The sequence below is a fragment of the Nicotiana sylvestris genome, chromosome 8 (genome assembly GCF_000393655.2).
Source record: "Nicotiana sylvestris chromosome 8, ASM39365v2, whole genome shotgun sequence".
NCBI classification, from domain to species: domain Eukaryota; kingdom Viridiplantae; phylum Streptophyta; class Magnoliopsida; order Solanales; family Solanaceae; genus Nicotiana; species Nicotiana sylvestris.
This window is the reverse complement of record NC_091064.1, coordinates 204,057,847-204,076,666: the sequence shown is the minus strand read 5'-3', so window position 1 is coordinate 204,076,666 and position 18,820 is coordinate 204,057,847. Positions and strand designations below refer to the sequence as shown.

The window sequence follows — 18,820 nt, the reverse complement described above, 5'->3', positions numbered from 1 at the left end:
TAACAGTTGAGCGACCGTGCTAGAACCACGGAACTCGGGAATGCCTAACACCTTCTCCCGGGTTAACAGAATTCCTTATCCGGATTTCTGGTACGCAGACTGTAATATAGAGTCATTCTTTTCCTCGATTCGGGATTAAAATTGGTGACTTGGGACACCCTAAATCTCCCAAGTGGCGACTCTGAAATAATTAAATCAATCCCGTTTCGACTGTCCTTTAATTGGAAAAAACTCCCTACGCACCTCGCTATATTATGCACTAAGTATAAGTGTACTAGGTAATACCGTATCGAATACAGCTTATATATATATAATATATGTACTTACGCTATACTATGCACTAAGTATAAGTGTATGAGGTAATACCGTATCGAATATAGCTTATATATATATAATATATGTACTTACGCTATACTATGCACTAAGTATAAGTGTATGAGGTAATACCATATCGAATATAGCTTATATATATATATATATATATAATATATACATACGCTATACTATGCACTAACTATAAGTGTATTAGGTAATAGCGTATCGAATACAGCTTATATATATATATTTATTTATTTATTTTTTGAAATAGCGACCAACTTTGGTCGCTATTTTGGTCAAACGGTCAGAATATAGCGACCAAAGTTGGTCGCTATTTCTAAAAATTCAAAACTGTTTTACCCACCAAAATAGTGACCAACGTTGGTCGCTATTTTAATTACATAACTCTCAAAACCGGGATCCCCTCCCATTCTTTCTAAAAAATTCCCAAAATCCCTCTTTTCTCTCTTACACTCAAACCCCACCCCCCTTCCAACTCCCACCACCAGGCCCCACCCACGCCACCAACGACCACCGCTCAACTGCCGCCGTCGCCGTCGCCTTTGCCGTTGTTGCGTCTCTCCTTCTCCACCTCCTAAAAATTCAAGGTTAGAATTACAAACCTAGGGTTTCAATTAGTGTTTCAATTGATTATTTAACATTGTATTTTATAGAAACCTAGGGTTTAGATTGTATTTATCATTATTTAACATTTTATAGAAATCTAGGGTTTAAGGTATGGGTTGAATATTTAGGCTAGGCTTTATTGAGTATTTCTCCTTCAATATTTTAGTAAGCAATAGATACTAATTTAACGTCAAAGACTTGATTCATAGGTAGATATATATTAGGGTATAAATTGAACTTTTAGTTTAATCTTGATTAGTTTATAGGTAGATATTTAATATAGACACATGATAGTATATTTGGATTTTCTCTTAAAGTTCAAGACAATGTTAATGTTTAAGGCCTTAAGCGAAATCGTTGCGTGGCTCTTGTTTGAGTACAACGAGTCGCCCACTTTTAGGATATAAATTGAACTTTTAGTTTAAGTTTAAACTCGTAGGATACGAATATAACTTATAGTTTTTAGGTTTTGTTCTTGTGAATTGAACTTGTAGGATATAAATTGAACCTTTTAGGATACGAGTTGAATTTTTAGGATATGAATTGAACCTTTTAGGTATGAGTTGAACCTTTAGGATATAAATTGAACTTAAACTCGTAGGATATGAATATAACTTTTAGGATATAAATTGAAGCTTTTATGTATGAGTTGAACCGTTAGGATATGACTTGAACTTTTGTGGATATAAATTGAACCTTTTAGGATATGAGTTGAATTTTTAGGATATGAATTGAACCTTTTAGGTATGAGTTGAAGCTTTTAGAATATAAATTGAACTTTTGGGCCGGTCGTCGAATGGTGTAACGACTGCCCCGCTGTCTCCGACATGAGTTGAAGCTTTTAGGATATAAATTGAACTTTTAGTTTAAGTTTAAACTCGTAGGATATGAATATAACTTTTAGGATATAAATTGAAGCTTTTATGTATGAGTTGAACCGTTAGGATATGACTTGAACTTTTGTGGATATAAATTGAACCTTTTAGGATATGAGTTGAATTTTTAGGATATGAATTGAACCTTTTAGGTATGAGTTGAAGCTTTTAGGATATAAATTGAACTTTTAGTTTAAGTTTAAACTCGTAGGATATGAATATAACTTTTAGGATATAAATTGAAGCTTTTATGTATGAGTTGAACCTTTAGGATATGACTTGAACTTTTGTGGATATGAATTGAAGCTTTTATGTATGAGTTGAACCTTTAGGATATAAATTGAACCTTTTAGGTATGAGTTGAACCTTTAGGATATGAATTGAAATTTTGGTTTATGTTTTGGAATTTTAGATTGCGGGAGGATTTTGTAGAAGAGGTTGATGACGTTATTAGACATGCAATGGAACTTCCACCAAGAATAACTAAGATAAAGTACCTGGCAGAATGTGCCTTTAATTGTTATTCTCATTAGCGACAATGATGATGAGAAGACAATGGCATGTGTTTCAAATAGTGATTGTGTAGGTAAGAATTTAGTATTTCCTAAGTAGATAAAAGAAGAGCTTATAAAGAAATTTTCTACTTCATTTTCCATAAGGAAAAGAAGTTTGATTGAGAGTGACAAGGTTGATGAAGACGGATGGTTTTCCGTTGGTCGTCGCAGTTCCCATAAAATGGGGATCATAAGACTCTATGATGACAGAGATTATAGGAAGTTTTGTACTCAACTTTCTTTCGAGTCTGATCCGTACAAGCTTAATGTGATATTAGTTCGGATTCAGATAATGATTTGACCGACAAAAGTATGGAAATACTCTTAAAAAGAATTAAAGGTAAAATATTTTTCAGCTTCCTTCTCGACCAAGAAAAACGTTTTACCTTTAATTCTTTTTAAGAGCATTTCCATACTTTTGTCGGTCAAATTATTGTCTGAATCTGAAAAAATATCATCCAATATCACATTAAGCTTGTACGGATCAGACTTGGAAGAAAGTTGAGCACAAAACTTCCTATAATCTTTGTCATCATAAAGTCTTATGATCCACGTTTTATGGGAACTGCAACGACCAACGGAAAACCATCCGTCTTCATCAACCTTGTCACTCTCAATCAAACTTCTTTTCCTCATGGAAAATGAAGTACAGAATTCCTCTATAACCTCTTTTATCTACTTAGGAAATGTTAAATCCTACCTACACCATCACTTTTTTGAAACACATGTCGTTGCCTTCTTATTATCATTGTAGCTAATGAGATAAACAATTGATCAAAGACACACTCCGTCATGTACCGTATCCAAGTTATTCTCTGTATCAAAGTTCATCTCGAGTAATAGTACCACGAGGATAATCACCAAAGCCACCAGACAACTTTATGATGCCAATGAAGCAAGATGAGCTATTCAATGAAACTCGTATTGTAAAGAAGAAGAAAGAGACTAATTCAGAAAGGAGGGTCGAGCCTCCACTACATACATGTAAGTTTTTTACTTTTCATTAAATATTTTGATTTGCTTTTACATAAATTTTGAAATACTAATTCAATATAATTTTTCATATAGGTTCAATTCACTTCACATCTGATGTGGGGGAATTCATACGCAGTCAACCACCTAATGAACCGAGCGAGACAATCCAACTTGCAGACGAAGATGATGAAAGAACACTCCTTCAGTACTTTATATACTATTGTGTTAGTTCTATTGTGTTAGAACTAATTTACATTGTGTTAATTCTATTGTGTTAGAACAAATTTACATACCAATTTACTATTGTGTTAGTTCTCTTTAGTTCGAATGGGCTTGTAATAAGCGTTAGCTTAGTTTTGTTAGCTTAATGTGTTAGTTCTATTGAACTTTATTCTTTGTTGCTTTTAATTGCTTTTTATTGTTGTTGTTGTTGTTGGCATAAAATGCCTATTTAGGAAATTGGTATGGCTCGCAGGTGGTGTAGCTGCAAAAACAGGCAGTTTCTGCCAAAATAATACACAGAAAAGCGACCAAAGTTGGTCTCTATTTGGTCGTTTTTCATGTTAAAAAAAATAATTTTCTGGAGAATAGCGACCAACTTTGGTCGCTATTTACCCAGATTTCTACAAAAAGCGACCAAACTTGGTCATTATTTCATTAAAAAAATAAAATTTCTGGTGATATAGCGACCAAAGTTGGTCGCTAATATTTAAAAAATAAATTAAATCCATGTATTTAGGGACCAAAGTTGGTCGCTAGTTTAATAAAATAAATAAATAATTGAATACAAAAGCAACCAAAATTGGTCTCTAGTTTCCAGATTTTAAAATATGATATTTGGTTTAGAGACCAAAGTTGGTCGCTTTTTAGTGATTAATAATAAATAAATAAATAATGTATTTTTTATTTAGAGACCAACTTTGGTCGCCAAATGTATATTATTAAATTAATAAAGCGACCAAAGTTGGTCTCTATAGTCAATATCCGGAAAAATGGGTCCATTTAGCTTAGAGACCAAAGTTGGTCGCTAATTAGCGATCAACTTTGGTCCCTAAATAAAAGGGACCATCAATATAACTACCAGACACTTTTGGTCGCTATTTAGCTTGGTCGCTTTTTGCGGTCTCTTTTTTTCAGAATTCTAGTAGTGAAGGTTTGTATATAATCTACCCTCACAAACTCGACTTTGTGGATTATACTAGGTTTGTTGTTATTGTTAACTAAGTTTTGATGAATAGAATTATCATAATACTTGTACTGAAATAGCATATAGTAATAAAATAGTTAAAGTATGTGCAAATTGAGTCAGACATTAGAGCACTACCATTTATAAAGTATTGTGTAAAATATTATTTAATATGAAACCACATACTATCATCCAGTATTATATGGCCATATGCCATCAATTAGTACCAATATAGTGGTAAAACTGGTGGGTCCCAAAATGGAATTGCTAACAATTGACAACTTAAGGTTACATAATCTTGAAAGTGATGGGTTAATGACAAATAATGGCACAAATAGTTGGTGATGCTACCTAACTCTTTTTAGATTAAACGCTTTATCCATAATTTTTCATTAACAAACGTTGCTTTATTGGTTCATATCCAATTGTTTATCTTATTGTGCGAAGACTTATTGAACTAATCTAGGACCTAGCCAATTATATATAGCATTAATTATCATTTGATATGATTATCCTGATTATTTAACTTAAACATAATAATTGGCAGCTTCCACTACCAAGAATTGTGCCGTCAACGTGTGGACCTGCCTTGGGTTCATAACTTGGATGGATTACTACAAACACGACAATTATGATTTTGTAGACGTAAAATAGGACCATCACAATTCAAAGGCTTTAGTGTAGTCGACCTCCCTTTGCGAATTGATATTCCGCTTAAAGTATGTATATTTTTATGTATATTGCCTCACATTTTACTCATGTTTCGCTGATTTTGCATGTGTAATATAATGATTTATGCTAATTTGTGATATTTCTATGTGTAGACATCATCTGAGGCAACTTGGGACGAAGATGCGTGAGTTGAAGCAAAAAGAGGAAGAAAAGGGAAAAAGCCACAGTGTAGCGCCACAAGCAGCATGGGGCGCGACTTGTGGCGCACAAAATAGAACTCCCAAATGGTCAGCGCCAGGGCTAGCGCCCCACGTTACCTGGACGTTGGTAACGTGAATTTATCCTAGTTCGCCCTTAAAATTGATTCGCGATGTGAATATCACGCATCTACTGAGTATTCCTCTTTAGCAATGGTGTGGACTCAATATAGATTTATTTATTTATTTCAAAAATTTTGTATATATTAAACTCAAATTCGCGGCAGTGAGCGAAGGATTCAGAGCAATTTGGTTGAAAATAGGTTCAATAAAATTTTCTGTGTTGGAAAATTAGCAAAAAGGTATGAAAGTTCTTTACATATATAGGGAAGCATCAAGTCTAGGAGTAAAAATAATTTAAAACTTGTTTTACCTTGCAGGTTTTTAAAGAGGAAATGATCTTATTTTCCATTTACAATTTAAATAGAAGAAAATAATATTACAAAAATCTCTTATGTCATTTTGTATAGATCTCCTATGAAAAGGGTAGATAACCAAAGTAATATTTGTCCCCAAGTGTGTGTGTATATATATATATATATGATGTACGTAACATAATGAAGACAAGATTTCTAATATATCAAATTCCCAAATGTGGTGATCCAGCTAATGTTTCATAGATGTGGCGCTGAGAATTTGGCCAAGTCTTCCAGTAATAGAAACCAACCAAATAGCAGAGTGACTATTATTGACAACTTTTTCACGGGGGCTTCTTAATTATGTTTCTTTGCGTGCAGGTATTCGTTTTCATTTGTTCAACTTAGTTTGTTAAATATATTGTTTGAGCAAAAGCTACTGAGTTCGATCGAACAGATAATCGGACTTTTAGTTTAGCCCTGAGGAATAGACATGATCATAATGAAATAGTACTCATCAGATGACACTTTAAAAGCTGTATCCAGGCTAGCTTCATGCCATGCTTGTGACCTAATAGGTCATGGTGCTACTGAAGAAAACTCACGAAATGGCAACATCAACCAGCTATTATCTACCAACAAAGAGAAAAAAGAGAGTGGAACATGAGACCCTCTTTGACATTTTGTTTCTCTATGCTTTAATGAGATCATGCCCTTGTTTTATTGTTTCGCCAAGCATCACTGTGTGCATTGTAACAGAAATCTAACGGCAATGAGTTCAGAATGAGCGTAATACGTATATATATATATTAAATTTTTTTTGCATAGGCATACATAGTTCGAGCTGAAGTCAATATGTTCAATTGAACCTATGACAGAATCCATCCTAGATCTACCTTTGAATACATAAATGTCGATTGGAGCCTACTTGAGAGAAAGGTGCATTGCTTCTTGAATCACACAATCCTTATAATTGCCTAATGTAAATTAGGTAAAGATACAAATGTGAGAGATTGTCTCGTCATATAAAGTCATATGCTTTAGATATCAAAAGAAGCTAAAAGTCATGTAGAGTGTTGCTCACCCTTTATAATTTTTAGCATACATGGTAGAGTGGTCTATATTTGTCACTGGAAAATCATTTAACCAAATAGTATCTATGTAAAGATGAGTGAGGCCAAAGGAGAGGAAAAACTGGTAAAAACCCTCCTGTTTCCTATGCACCAGTTTTATTCTCTGACTTGTTAATTGAGGAAATAAGACTTTGAACAGAAACCCCTTTCACATATGCAAGTAATGTTAAGGAATCCATCAAATAGTCAATGTTGAAAGAATAACATATCACTAGACTGCCTTTATTTTGTCAAAATAGAATACACTCAGTAGTAATTTTCTTTTAAAAAAATGATAACCAAAACTTTGAGGAGCTGCATCCCATTTAAACATTTCTAAGGCTGTGGGGGGGGGGGTAGGGTGTGGGGGTGTTCCTGTTGGTTTTGGAGGGTAAGGAGGAACGTATCCTTTCTGCTACTTTTCCCCCATCTTATTCCTGTTGTTTCAGAGGGTTAGGATGACGAGAAGGGAGCGAGGGGCTGAAACATTGAACAAAGTACCTCAGAGGCATAGCAAATGATGCAACATTTGAAGAGGTAACCAAGTCTCTATTGATTGCCTTAAATTACTCCAATTGACTATCATACTCATTTCGAGGAATCAACAGCCTCAGATCTATGCAGCGCACTAAAATGGTTTATTGGCAGCTCCTACTACTCAACAAAACAGCGACTCAGCAGCTCTAATGACATCAAATTCTGTGTGATTCTTGGGGAATAAGCAACTCATCCAAATCGTCAACAATGACCTGTTAATATTTTGACAGCAATTTTAGTTGTCAGAGGAGGTTTTTGCATATTAGAAAAGGGTGAAAGAAGAGGAGTACCTCGAAGTTGTTGCCATCAAAGGTGTACTCCACATACAATTGCTTAGGTTCTCCAGGACAAGGATCACAAAAGCCCATAATTCCTGATTTCTTTACACCCTCGTGTAGCTGCATATACACAATGAGACAATAAATAACTAATATGTAAAAGGTAAAACCATCTTGAACAGAGAAGCTATTGGCAAGTAGTTACTGAAGTGTGTGCAAAAATGCGTTCATTTGTAATTATTTTCATTTCATCAGTCATGCCAAAGAAAGCAGTCCAAACACTTAAAAACTAATAGCCATGGGCTATGATTGACGCGACAACAGATAGACAGCCTTTTCCAGAGGAGATAGGTCAATTATGCTCCTCCTTGCTATTGTAAGAAAACCTTATTAACCAGAAATCAGCCTAGAGAACCCAAGATGAGTCCTGGAACAAACCTAATGTGTTAACCACATAAAGCACCAAAATATGGGCTAATCCTCCTGATATACAATAGATGTGTGTGTATCTTCCAGAGAAACACAAATTCTTGGAAGTCCCAGTACTTGTTCCAGCCAAATACACAACCATAAAAGGAGCACAAAGAAGATATTGTGGCATACTATGATCGTATACCATACTATCCATGTTATTCCCCTTTTTCCTCCTCCTATTATGACATCTAACCACCACATCCTTAGCCTTCTCTTAGCAACTGCAGTTGTTCTAATTCTCTCTTATTTATGACCTCCAAATAGCTTCTCATGTTCAAACAGAAGACCAATTAAAGCAAGTAATCTTAAACTCAAAAACGTGCAATATGGCACGAAATATGAAACAAAGAGTCCTCAACACTGATCAGAACAAAGAAACCTATTCAGAATGGTGGAAGTAAGAACGCACCTTTAGTTGCCCGGACTCACTCACAAGAAAATTTAAAGGTAGAGTGACATCAATGCTTTGTGAAGCCACTTCATCTTTTACTTCCTCTGTTTGACTTCTGTTCTTCAGAGCTTTACGGCTACCATAAAGTGCTTTTGTAACAAGCAGTCCACCTGTTTCTAGTTGTCTACTTCTTTTCCTACTGGCCACATTTTGCAATAGTTGCTGAGCTTTCTTAGCTGCTGCTCTTGCCTCCCGGACCTAAAACATGTAGTTCATTAGGAGCAAAGCTGGGGAGAGGTTGAGTGCACATTGGACCAGCTATTATAAGCCCAATGGGAAGTACCATGAGAATGCTTTTACAGACAGAATAGTACACACGCCATATCATAGCAGCAGAGGCAGCGTACAGGTACACACAAACAGCATTGACACTTAGAAACTACTAAAGTAGAAAAACAAAATTGTGGTTCATCGAATATCCTAAGGCGAAATGGGTCAAAATAGAGCAAAATTGTTTGAGAGGATTCATGAGCCGACCCCAACTAGCTTGCCTCTGATGCCTGGTTGTTTATCAAACATCCCAAGGTCTAACTGCCAAGAACTAGAGAACTATTCATAGAATTCACGCAGCAGCAATGCCAGTTACCCAAACTATTTATAATTACCTGGCCAAGAGTTTTTTCCATATTCTCTGATGCCTTCTGCTTTTCCCGCTTAAGATAAAAAGGTTTCACAACAAATCTCTGAAAGTATAGAAGGGAAGAACAGTCAAAAGAGATGGATATAAATCCTGGGAAATGAGCTATTAAGAAAATAAGCAAGTTATAAAATATAATCAACAGAAGACATTTCCCATATTTTGACAACACAAGGTCCCATAAGAATTCAGAACAATTATGAAGGAAAAGATTTCACAAAGAGAAAGATGTTGGAAGTCATTCAAAATGAGCAATTATGAAACTATGCAACTTATAATTTTGAGGAGACATTTCCTCATATTGCCACCACAAGGCCCCCCAACAACTCAGAATCAAAAGTAATTACTCAAGCAAAACATATTTCAAATATCTAGGGAAGGAAATAATAGATTGCAATGGGCCATCAAGCGGAAAATCTTTAACCTGGGTTGCAAGACTAAAAGGAAAACCGACTCTTGGGTCACCAAATTAAAAAAAAATTAAATGTTCTAGCAAAAAGATATTCACTATGGATAGTGCTATGTTGATCAGAAGAACTATTTCTATCTCAACCAAATTAAGTATTGATTCTATAACAATTTACAGCAACACATGGAAAGACAGTACTATAGTAAATTCTCCCAGAGAACAATTGAGAACCATCATGTGGTAGTTTAGCTGTTGACGGGAATGAAATTTTCAAATGCACGTGTGAAGCAGAACACAAACCTTCAGTACAAAATACAGTGAAGTCGGAATCACAAATGCTCCAGTGGCAAAAAAAGGGTTCAACTGTCTAGAAAGCAATACCTGCATCCATCGAGATGTGGCAAAATAATGAAAATAATTAATAGCCTGAACAACAATGATCTTGAGTGAGACAGATGCTATTTAATAAAAGTTAAGCTGTTTCAACCAAATGCCAATTTATTGAAAGGAACTTAGAATCTTCACTTACCATAGGAAAAGCCAATTTTTGGGACACCACTGGAAGAAAGTAGGTTAAATAGAGTGGGACAGATAGAAGAATACAGATTATGGAGTCACTCTAACATGTCATTCGATAAGCATCTTATTGCGAGACAGCAAGAAACAATAAAGAAAAACTGTTATTAGGACTCCTTTTATTGGCGTTTGGATTAGTAGAAGTGCAGAACTAGAGAGCCTCTCAATTTTTGTCAAGGATTCAAGGGGACTCAATGCAGTTCAGTATTTTAAGAGGTGCAGGTGCGAGGCGTGGCCTTTTATCTAATACGGAGTAATCCGTAAGTTTCGAGGCACAGGGTGATATTTAATCTTTAATATTTTATATAGTAATAAATAAGCATAAATTACTAAAAGTTGTAAAAACTAAAAATAACATTAAAATCATAGAAAAAAATTGCAGAAAATTATATAGGAATGATTAATTTAAATATCTAATCATATAAAAATTGGAGAGTCAATCAGCTTTCCTCTTTTTAGTTAAAGAATTGCAAAAAGCCCTTCTTTATCAAAATGTTACATTTTTGTTAAAAGAAATTCTGGATTATATGTGCGAAAAATGGAGGCCCAGCGCCAAATTTCTAAAAATCATCAACTAAGCCCAACATCCGATTAGCTTTTCTAATCAGATGCCTTGGAAGGACCCAACATCCCATTAGCTGGAGAGCCTAAAACTGAATCTCCAGAATGTTCATAGTGCCCGTCTCTTGGCTTCATACATTTTCATTTTTCCCTTTTCTTTTTATTTTTCAACGGACATCATATCATGCTTTGCCTCTAGTCAAGAAAGTGGCTTGTCTCTGCCACTCGGCCCTCGCCGGCATCACCACTGGTCAGTTCCGTCGCTTCCACTCGCACTGCTCATTTCAGCTGCTGCCACTCCCACCGGCCATGGCTTCCACATCGTCCTTACTGTTTATGAGCAATAAGGTAAGGTTGTACTTCATATTTTATCTCTGAAATTGGTTTTGAATGATAATTGGGAGGCAATGTCCTGTATGGATCTAGTTCCTCTTCTTCCCTAAGTTCGTTTTCTTTACTTGGAAGCTTGTAATTTCAAAACCCATGTTCGCCTCACCCATGACGTGCTAGGGCGTCTGGCCGCAGCCCTCATTGTTCAAGCAAACTCCCCGAGCTACTAGCGCTCGCTACTACCATTCAAGGATGCCTCGCCCAGAGGCGCATTGTAGGAACCGCGGAGAAAACGTTTTTTAATCACCAAGGTTTAATGCTTCAATTATTTTCGCCACAGTTTACAGGATTGAATGTGAAAAATGAAGTTAGCTTTGAAATTGAGACAAGAAAACCTTTCGCCTTTGTGTACCAAAGAATTTTCAACTCTTCTTTACAAGTTACAGTACTAGCAAGTACCTTTCAAATGGCCACTTATGGCTGCTACTTTTTGATAGTTAAACCAAACTGGATTAGATCACACTTTTTGAATATAATTAACCTAATTTTGGTGATACCATCAGAATAAACATACTTAATATCTATTAAAAGTAGATAGACCATACTTAACACATAGTTACTTAAGTTCCCTAAAAGAATTCTAGCTCCGGCAGTTGTTTTCTCAAAAAAAAAAAGGGAGAGAGAGAGAGAGAGAGAACTAGCTCCCGCAGTTGTAAGACATATATTCATTAGTTCAATAGGCAGAGGTACTATATTTTTAACATAAGAGATTACGCATTAGTTTAAGTTCATTATAACGCTATATCATTATTAGACTCCTGATCATCTTCGAAGTTCCTGATTAAAAGGCAGCTGTTGATGCAACAAATTTCCGGGAATATGTAGCCAAAACACGAACGCATGAGCATGTCCACGCACAAGCGAAAGGAAAAGGAAAAAGAAAGAAAAAGATGACGGCATGAAACCAAAATAAGGCACATTGGCACAAGTATGAGACTACTTACGGGAACAATCAACTTTTGGCCCCCACGATGTAACTCGAACTTCCAAAAGATCCCCTATGAGAAAAAAGTGGATGTAAGGTGTAAAGCACGAAAACATGCTAATGATCTTGCAATAACTTCTAAGGAATGCTAAAACATGTCTAATAAAAGCATAGGAAGAAGTAGGTCCCACTCCTCTTTTCTTGGGGAAGGGGAAAGGAGTTACTTTGTCAATATTTACCTGAATTCCTACAGTGTACAGCATCCGAACGGTACTGAATTCAGATATTTTTCTTCCACCGCCCAATTCAAGTTCAAGTGCAGTACTGCAATATAATATAGAATTTCGTGAGAAAAGGCTACCAATTGAGTTACGAAATTGTGCATGAAGATAAATTCGGTAACCTAGATAATCGTGCTTTAGGCTTAACTGAAGATACCCTTCTCCAAAACATATAAATAACAAGCTGAACTACTGTGCAAGAAAATGAGGTTCCTGGTTCAATCTACAACAGAAAAGATAAGGAATTCAAGCGGTTCAAATACACGAGGAGTTTATTTGTTTCCAAGATGCTAGGAGGGTTACTCTTCCCAGAAATTTGTAACAAATGTTACCTAATACATGAACAAATGTCAAGGGTAAATAAGGTAAATGATCAAGAAGATAATGTGAAATAGCTTATATAACCAGCTTTTTACAGAAATATGATTATAAACCGAGGACGTAGCAATATCTAATGCAAGTTATGTATTGACGTACTCATGCTAGTAATCATTTGACTAGTAGGCCTTGGTCATCACCATTACAATGTGTATTAGCAAATCATGGTCCAACTAAAAACTAGGATCCGAGAAATTTAATCATTCAACAAAATAAGTCAGAAACAGCACATTGCAACATATCAAGAGTACACACCCATTCACTAGCTTATTCAGACCACAGATTGTGTAGTTTATTTTAGCAATAAGTATTAAATGTCCAAGGCTTAGAACCTTGAACTTTAACATGGTAATGGCAATAAGATGAATAATATGAGAAGTGAGGAATTATTAACATCAACGAACCTTCCGATTCTGCCTGCAATACGCCCATGAGATTTTGTGGAAAAGCGGTGGGTGTAATGAGCAGTTGCACCAAATGACCCTGTCCCTATCTACAGAACAATGGATTGCAAATTATATATTGATATAACAATGCTCAAAGTCTCTCAAATTGGTAAGGTTAAGATGCTGCCCAGTAGAATGCAGGTTAATGACTTAATGCTGCTTAATATCCTTCGAAATGCACTTGTCATGTTAAATATATTAAAAGCGGGAAGAAGGTCTCTTCCAACAGAACAAGTTGTAAGTATGTTATATTTGTATTATATGCACAGACAGACATATACTTCCAGATATGTTTTGAGCAGCCCAACATAAATAGCATTCAAAGTTCTTTAGATTCAAATAAGTTTCCAATGGCCCAACATAAACAGCATTCTGATTTCTTCTCACGCAAAAGAAAGAAAATTGAGGATGGAACATGAGGGGGTCACATAGCCTAATACTATCATTGCCAACTTCTTCTAATCCTGCTAGTATGCTTGTCAGAATATTGTGGAACATCTATAGCTCTAATACAACCTAATGCAAGTAGGAGAGAGTGGAAGAAATCAAAATCTTATTCTTCAAGAAGAAACCAAGCAAAAGCCTTGATAGAACTCGACCAGCTTGCCCAGTTTGGGAAGTTGGAGTTTTTTTTTCCTTTTTATAAAGGAACAACCCACTGTAATGGAATACCTCAAGGGGCACCAATCTATCAAAGTTTACCTCCCAGATTTTGGCAGCAGAATATTCGAGAACTACTTAAAATACAAGTACCATTTTTTTTTATTATTAAACACATAACACTTACTTCTGTCACTTTTGTAGAGATTCTTTTTTCAAAAAGATACTAAACCAAACAATTGATATTAAAAGAAACTTAGCAACCTAAATAACAATTATAATCTAATTCAACAATTTGGTCAGGTTTTTGGGAAATAAGCAAGTAATCATAAGCCTTATAGGGAGCCAAAAACCAACTCTATACAAATTATGCTCTGTAGTCTACTAAAGCTGGATTTACAATCAACTGATGCATGTTCTGCTTGTCCAGAAAAAGGTAAACTGTGTGCCAAGAAGTAAATTAACCATTAGGTGATCCTAATTCCATATCATCAGGTAGAAGACACAAATTCATCTGTTTTTTATCAAGACAACAAAAAAAACTAGAGTAGTATGTTCATGTGGATTTAAAACCACAAATATTCAATATTTCAGCATCCCTCATAGTCAGACCAACGAAAGTGTCAGCCAGTAATTATTCAACTGTAAAATAAAAAAAATTCTTAAATTCACTTTTATAAGAAAATGTCATCAAAAGATAAAAATTATTTACAGCTAGAGCAGAAAAGTGGAACCTTGATTTCTCCAGAAGCAGACCTTTTCTGCTCCTTCTTCTGCCATCCAACAGCTATAGATGACTCTGGACCTAATGAAAGCTGTATCTGGAAAAACAAATGAAAGGGTAGAAGGAAAAAATAAAATCTTATTGATAAGTTAAAAGGAATGCGTGAATATTAGTAATGTGAGATGCACTAAAAGCACGCCTCAACCTCTAAACGAGTTTTTTCCAGAATTCTATGGTCCAAGAGATCATCAATTCTGACTTAAGTTGCAGCCACGAAACATAAAGAATAGTAGCAATTATGACATAAGATTTTTTTTTAAGCTTCTCAATGCACCAAACTCAAAAATAGCTTACATTTCCATGAGCGGTGTCAGAGAGCTGGCGAGTCCATGTGTTGGAGAGATTAACAGAACCATCTCTTAAGGACATGGCAAGACCCATTGTTGCCGTAGAGTGAGTAGAAATATGACTGATGAGACAAAGAACAAGTTAATCTTTGGCTAAGAAATTTGAGATTTGCAGCATATAGCAAAATAAATCATCCTACCGAGTTGTCTGTACTCCTAATAATGCTCTCAAACCCATCGACCCCATAAACTCTATCGAAGAAACTGATGACATTTGATGCCTAAGAACAACAGATGCAGCACCACCACCGGCATTCCCATTAACCGCCAGATTTCCACCAATGGCAACAGCATTGTGTTTGGATATCTGAGACTGGACTTCACTAGCCATAGCCATCCTGGCAATCATGCCCAGAAACATGTACGGTAAGATGAGGTCATGAAAGAGGTATTGCTGAATAATCATATAGAAGACAAAAACTTGCACTTGCTGAATGATTCAACATCTGTATCGAGATCAGGAGCAGAATACGGACCCTCAGTTAACTACTTTTCCGGGGGCCCTAACTTACTCTTATATGCTGCTCTAAGGGTTTGGAGCAGTAAACAATGAAATGCCTTATTTTACCTTATTGATATATCATGCACACCCTAAAATTCGGCAAATGGAAGATGCAAACAACTCAAGCCTTTGTAATTATGATTCCAGTAATGTACTGAAATGGCCCGACCAAGAAAGGAAGTTCACGGCAAAATCCAACCATATGGAAAATGATGATATTCTGAAGACTTAGCGGATTGTAATTTGTATATTCTGAAGTCTTTTTTTAATAACCGTGGTGTCTTGCGCCAACACAGGTACCAGATAACTCTATCCACCAAAGCTTGGATAGATGGGAATAATTTACCTAGTGCTTTTATCTCCGGTGGGATTTGAACCTGAGACCTCATGGTTCTCAATCCACTTCATTGACCACTAGGCCACACCCTTGGGTGCTATTCTAAAATCTTTTTTGTTTGTAGTTGAAATATAATGCAATAACACAGAAAGACTTGCTTATTACATTTTTTATGTAAGTACTTTCTTATCACATGTTGAAGCTACTAAAAACATATTGCTAACTTTGCCTAAACAAACTTACGCATTAGTCTTGCAATATCTTACTATAGAATAACCTTCGATGCTTCTAAACAAAAATGACAGTGGTGCTAGCACCTCAATTCATGTTCTTCTAGAGCATCTAGACTGTGCAGTCTGTAAGTCTACAGGTTGCTCAGGTCATTACTTCTGTTGACGATGGTGTAATGCATTAAGCTACTAAAGAACACATACAATAGGAAGTAGATCACAGCAACCGAGACCTCTTGAGGAAGTCGCCAGAAGGGGTCAAGGAAAACAATAAGAACCAAACTGTTACAAAAGCATGCAGAGCAACTCTCGTGTATGTTTTTTGATGGAAAAAAAACATACACGAGAGTTGCTTAATGGACTTTACCTTTCTTGAAGCTTAAACCAACCTTAGCTAGTCGCTCTCGTGTATGCTTAATGGTCTTTACCTTTCTTGAAGCTTAAACTAACCTTAGCTAGTAACAGGGACTTATTACAAAGATTCCTCAAGATCCCTGTTTATGATATCTTCCGCTTCATACTACAATTCTCATAACTGGTTATGCTTCACTACAATGTCATAGAAGCGCACACTGAAGCTAGCAAAATTTAAAGCATAGTTCATTAGCTCCAAATCCGCAAGCATTTCTGGTGGCAGTTTAGAAACATTCTTATGCAAGTTGTCCCCCACACCAAGGATAACTCAAATACTTAAAAGGAATTTACTTATCAACAAGTTACTTAAAGGAACATGCCTGCATATTTATCTAGGATTATGGACAAAGGAATTCTAAACGCACACAATGTGATAGATGTAATAGTTGGCTCGTGCCATGCCATCGGATTATGAAGCACCTAGTCACATGTATCAACATCGAAGCAATTACGACATAGAAACGAAAAAGAAGTACAGATGTTTACCCTTTCATAATGCCATCACCCTCTAAAAACTGTGGCAATGACAGATTTGCCAAAATTGACCCAGAAGGTCGGAGATGTGCTGCAACCTTTTGAAGTTCCTTCTGACGACGTAGTCTTTCAAGTTCTTCCTTGATCTCTTCAGCTTTGTTCAGCTTAGTACCAAGTTCCAAACCAGAATTAATCCCTTCCATACCATATATGTCATATATTTGTCTTTTATTCTCATCCGATAAAATTTCATAAGCTTCACATATTCGTTGAAAATTCTCTGTCGCAATTTCCTTCATCTGAAACAGGACAAATATGCCACTATTCATTCACAACTCAACTTTCACAAGAGGAAATCAAGAAAACAAAACAAATTTCTTCCAATACTTGGGAAATTATCTAATTTCTTGTAATAATGTTCCTGAAAATTTAAATATAGATTTTCTTGAGCTAATTGTGAGCTATTGCATAGAGAAAAATTGAATAGAGAAGAGAGGGAAAAAAAAGAATAAATACGCCAACTGCAACGCAAAATACCCGGAAGAAATTGAGCAAAAGCAAACACAGCTATACTTTTCCACCAATATCAAACTATCAAAGGCGAGAACAGAACTAATCGCAGTTCTGGAACATATCGATCAAACAACTACTCCTCAATCGCAACCTAGTTCGAGTCGACTACATGAACCCAATGTGCACATTCCCCATCTAATCAGAGACCCATTTCATTCTAATACTAGCAATTCTCTAAAACTAGTCCAGTACCCATTTCCTTCCTATATAGACCAGGAAACATAGGCAAATTACAAGTACTCAAACTATTCAGACCTATTTAATTCCAATAATAATAATTCAATCCTCTAAAAAGTTACTATCTTTTAACTCTAAATACACAAATTAAGGGTTCACAGAAGCTAGTATAGTAGTACCGAAACATAGAGTGAAAATAAATAATACCTCAGCAGCTTGATATTTATCAGGGTGATATATTTGAGCCCATTGACGATAAGCTTTTCTGATTTCTTCATCCGAAGCTTCTGGAGATATGTGTAGCAATGCATATAGCTCCCTGTTTTGCGGCCCGCTTTCCTCTTCTCTCATATTAACTTTAGGGTTTATTAGAAAATTCGATTGTGTGTGTGTGTGTGTAAGGTGACAAAACGGATGCTACTGTTAAGGATTAGCTAAAACCCTTGTTTAGTTTCGTGGGGGTGGGGTTATAGAGTCGCCATTTCAGAAAATCTTGCTTGCTGCTCAAGAACATTAACGACTTACCACTGACTTCCTTTAGATTCCTTACAATTTTTCTTTCTGTTCTTTTTTATTTTAGTTTTCTCCAGCAAGAAATATTTTATAAAAATATTAATTGGTTGAATTTTAAACTTTTTAATATTTTTAATAACATTTTTTCCGTCGCTTATTGGTAAATTTTTATTTTAGTCCTTGTGATATCTGACTAAGCATATTTTAATTGAAATATGCATTTTTTATCCTTTGCTTGTGAATATTCATAAATTCACCATATTTATTAATTGTTCTACCACTTAATTATTCATGTGTTATATTAAGCTTGAATTGTTAGTAGTTTGTGTCACGACCCAAATCAATGGGCTGCGACGGGCGCCCGGTACCTTACTCAGCCGAGTACCAACGTAACGTATCTTTCTTATTACATCATCATATACACGTGATATACGGGCCTAATAGGCCAACATGATCATTTATAAACTCAAAACATAGGCCGACAAGGCCGTACAATCTTTCACGTGCACGACATATGTCTACAAGCCTCTAAGAGTACATAAATGTCATAAAGCTCGGGACACAGTCCCGTCATACCAAACAAAACACGTCTAA

General features: G+C 35.7%; 1 protein-coding gene across 1 annotated transcript; it reads right to left on the bottom strand.

Moving 5' to 3' along the window:
- Positions 1-7,083: 7,083 nt before the first annotated feature.
- Positions 7,084-18,284, bottom strand: LOC104217668 (chaperone protein dnaJ 13). Its single transcript, XM_009767971.2, has 13 exons — positions 17,921-18,284; positions 16,976-17,262; positions 15,147-15,344; positions 14,954-15,068; positions 14,610-14,696; positions 13,234-13,322; positions 12,410-12,494; positions 12,190-12,243; positions 10,019-10,099; positions 9,278-9,355; positions 8,631-8,870; positions 7,760-7,867; positions 7,084-7,681 (listed from the first exon to the last, which is right to left on the bottom strand). Exons 1-13 carry the CDS (start codon positions 18,062-18,064, stop codon positions 7,625-7,627), a joined length of 1,623 nt encoding a protein of 540 aa, XP_009766273.1. The 5' UTR covers positions 18,065-18,284; the 3' UTR covers positions 7,084-7,624.
- Between the last annotated feature and the right edge of the window lie 536 nt (positions 18,285-18,820).

What these genes read in the sequence shown, in the direction of transcription:
- LOC104217668 (XM_009767971.2), bottom strand. Translation starts at nt 18,064, where the DNA reads ATGAGAGAAGAGGAAAGCGGGCCGCAAAACAGGGAGCTATATGCATTG. An exon ending in CTGACACCGCTCATGGAAAT is followed by an intron (nt 14,697 to 14,953) that starts GTAAGCTATTTT and finishes TTGTTTTTCCAG; the next exon opens with ATACAGCTTTCATTAGGTCC. An exon ending in TGTACACTGTAGGAATTCAG is followed by an intron (nt 12,244 to 12,409) that starts GTAAATATTGAC and finishes TTTTTCTCATAG; the next exon opens with GGGATCTTTTGGAAGTTCGA.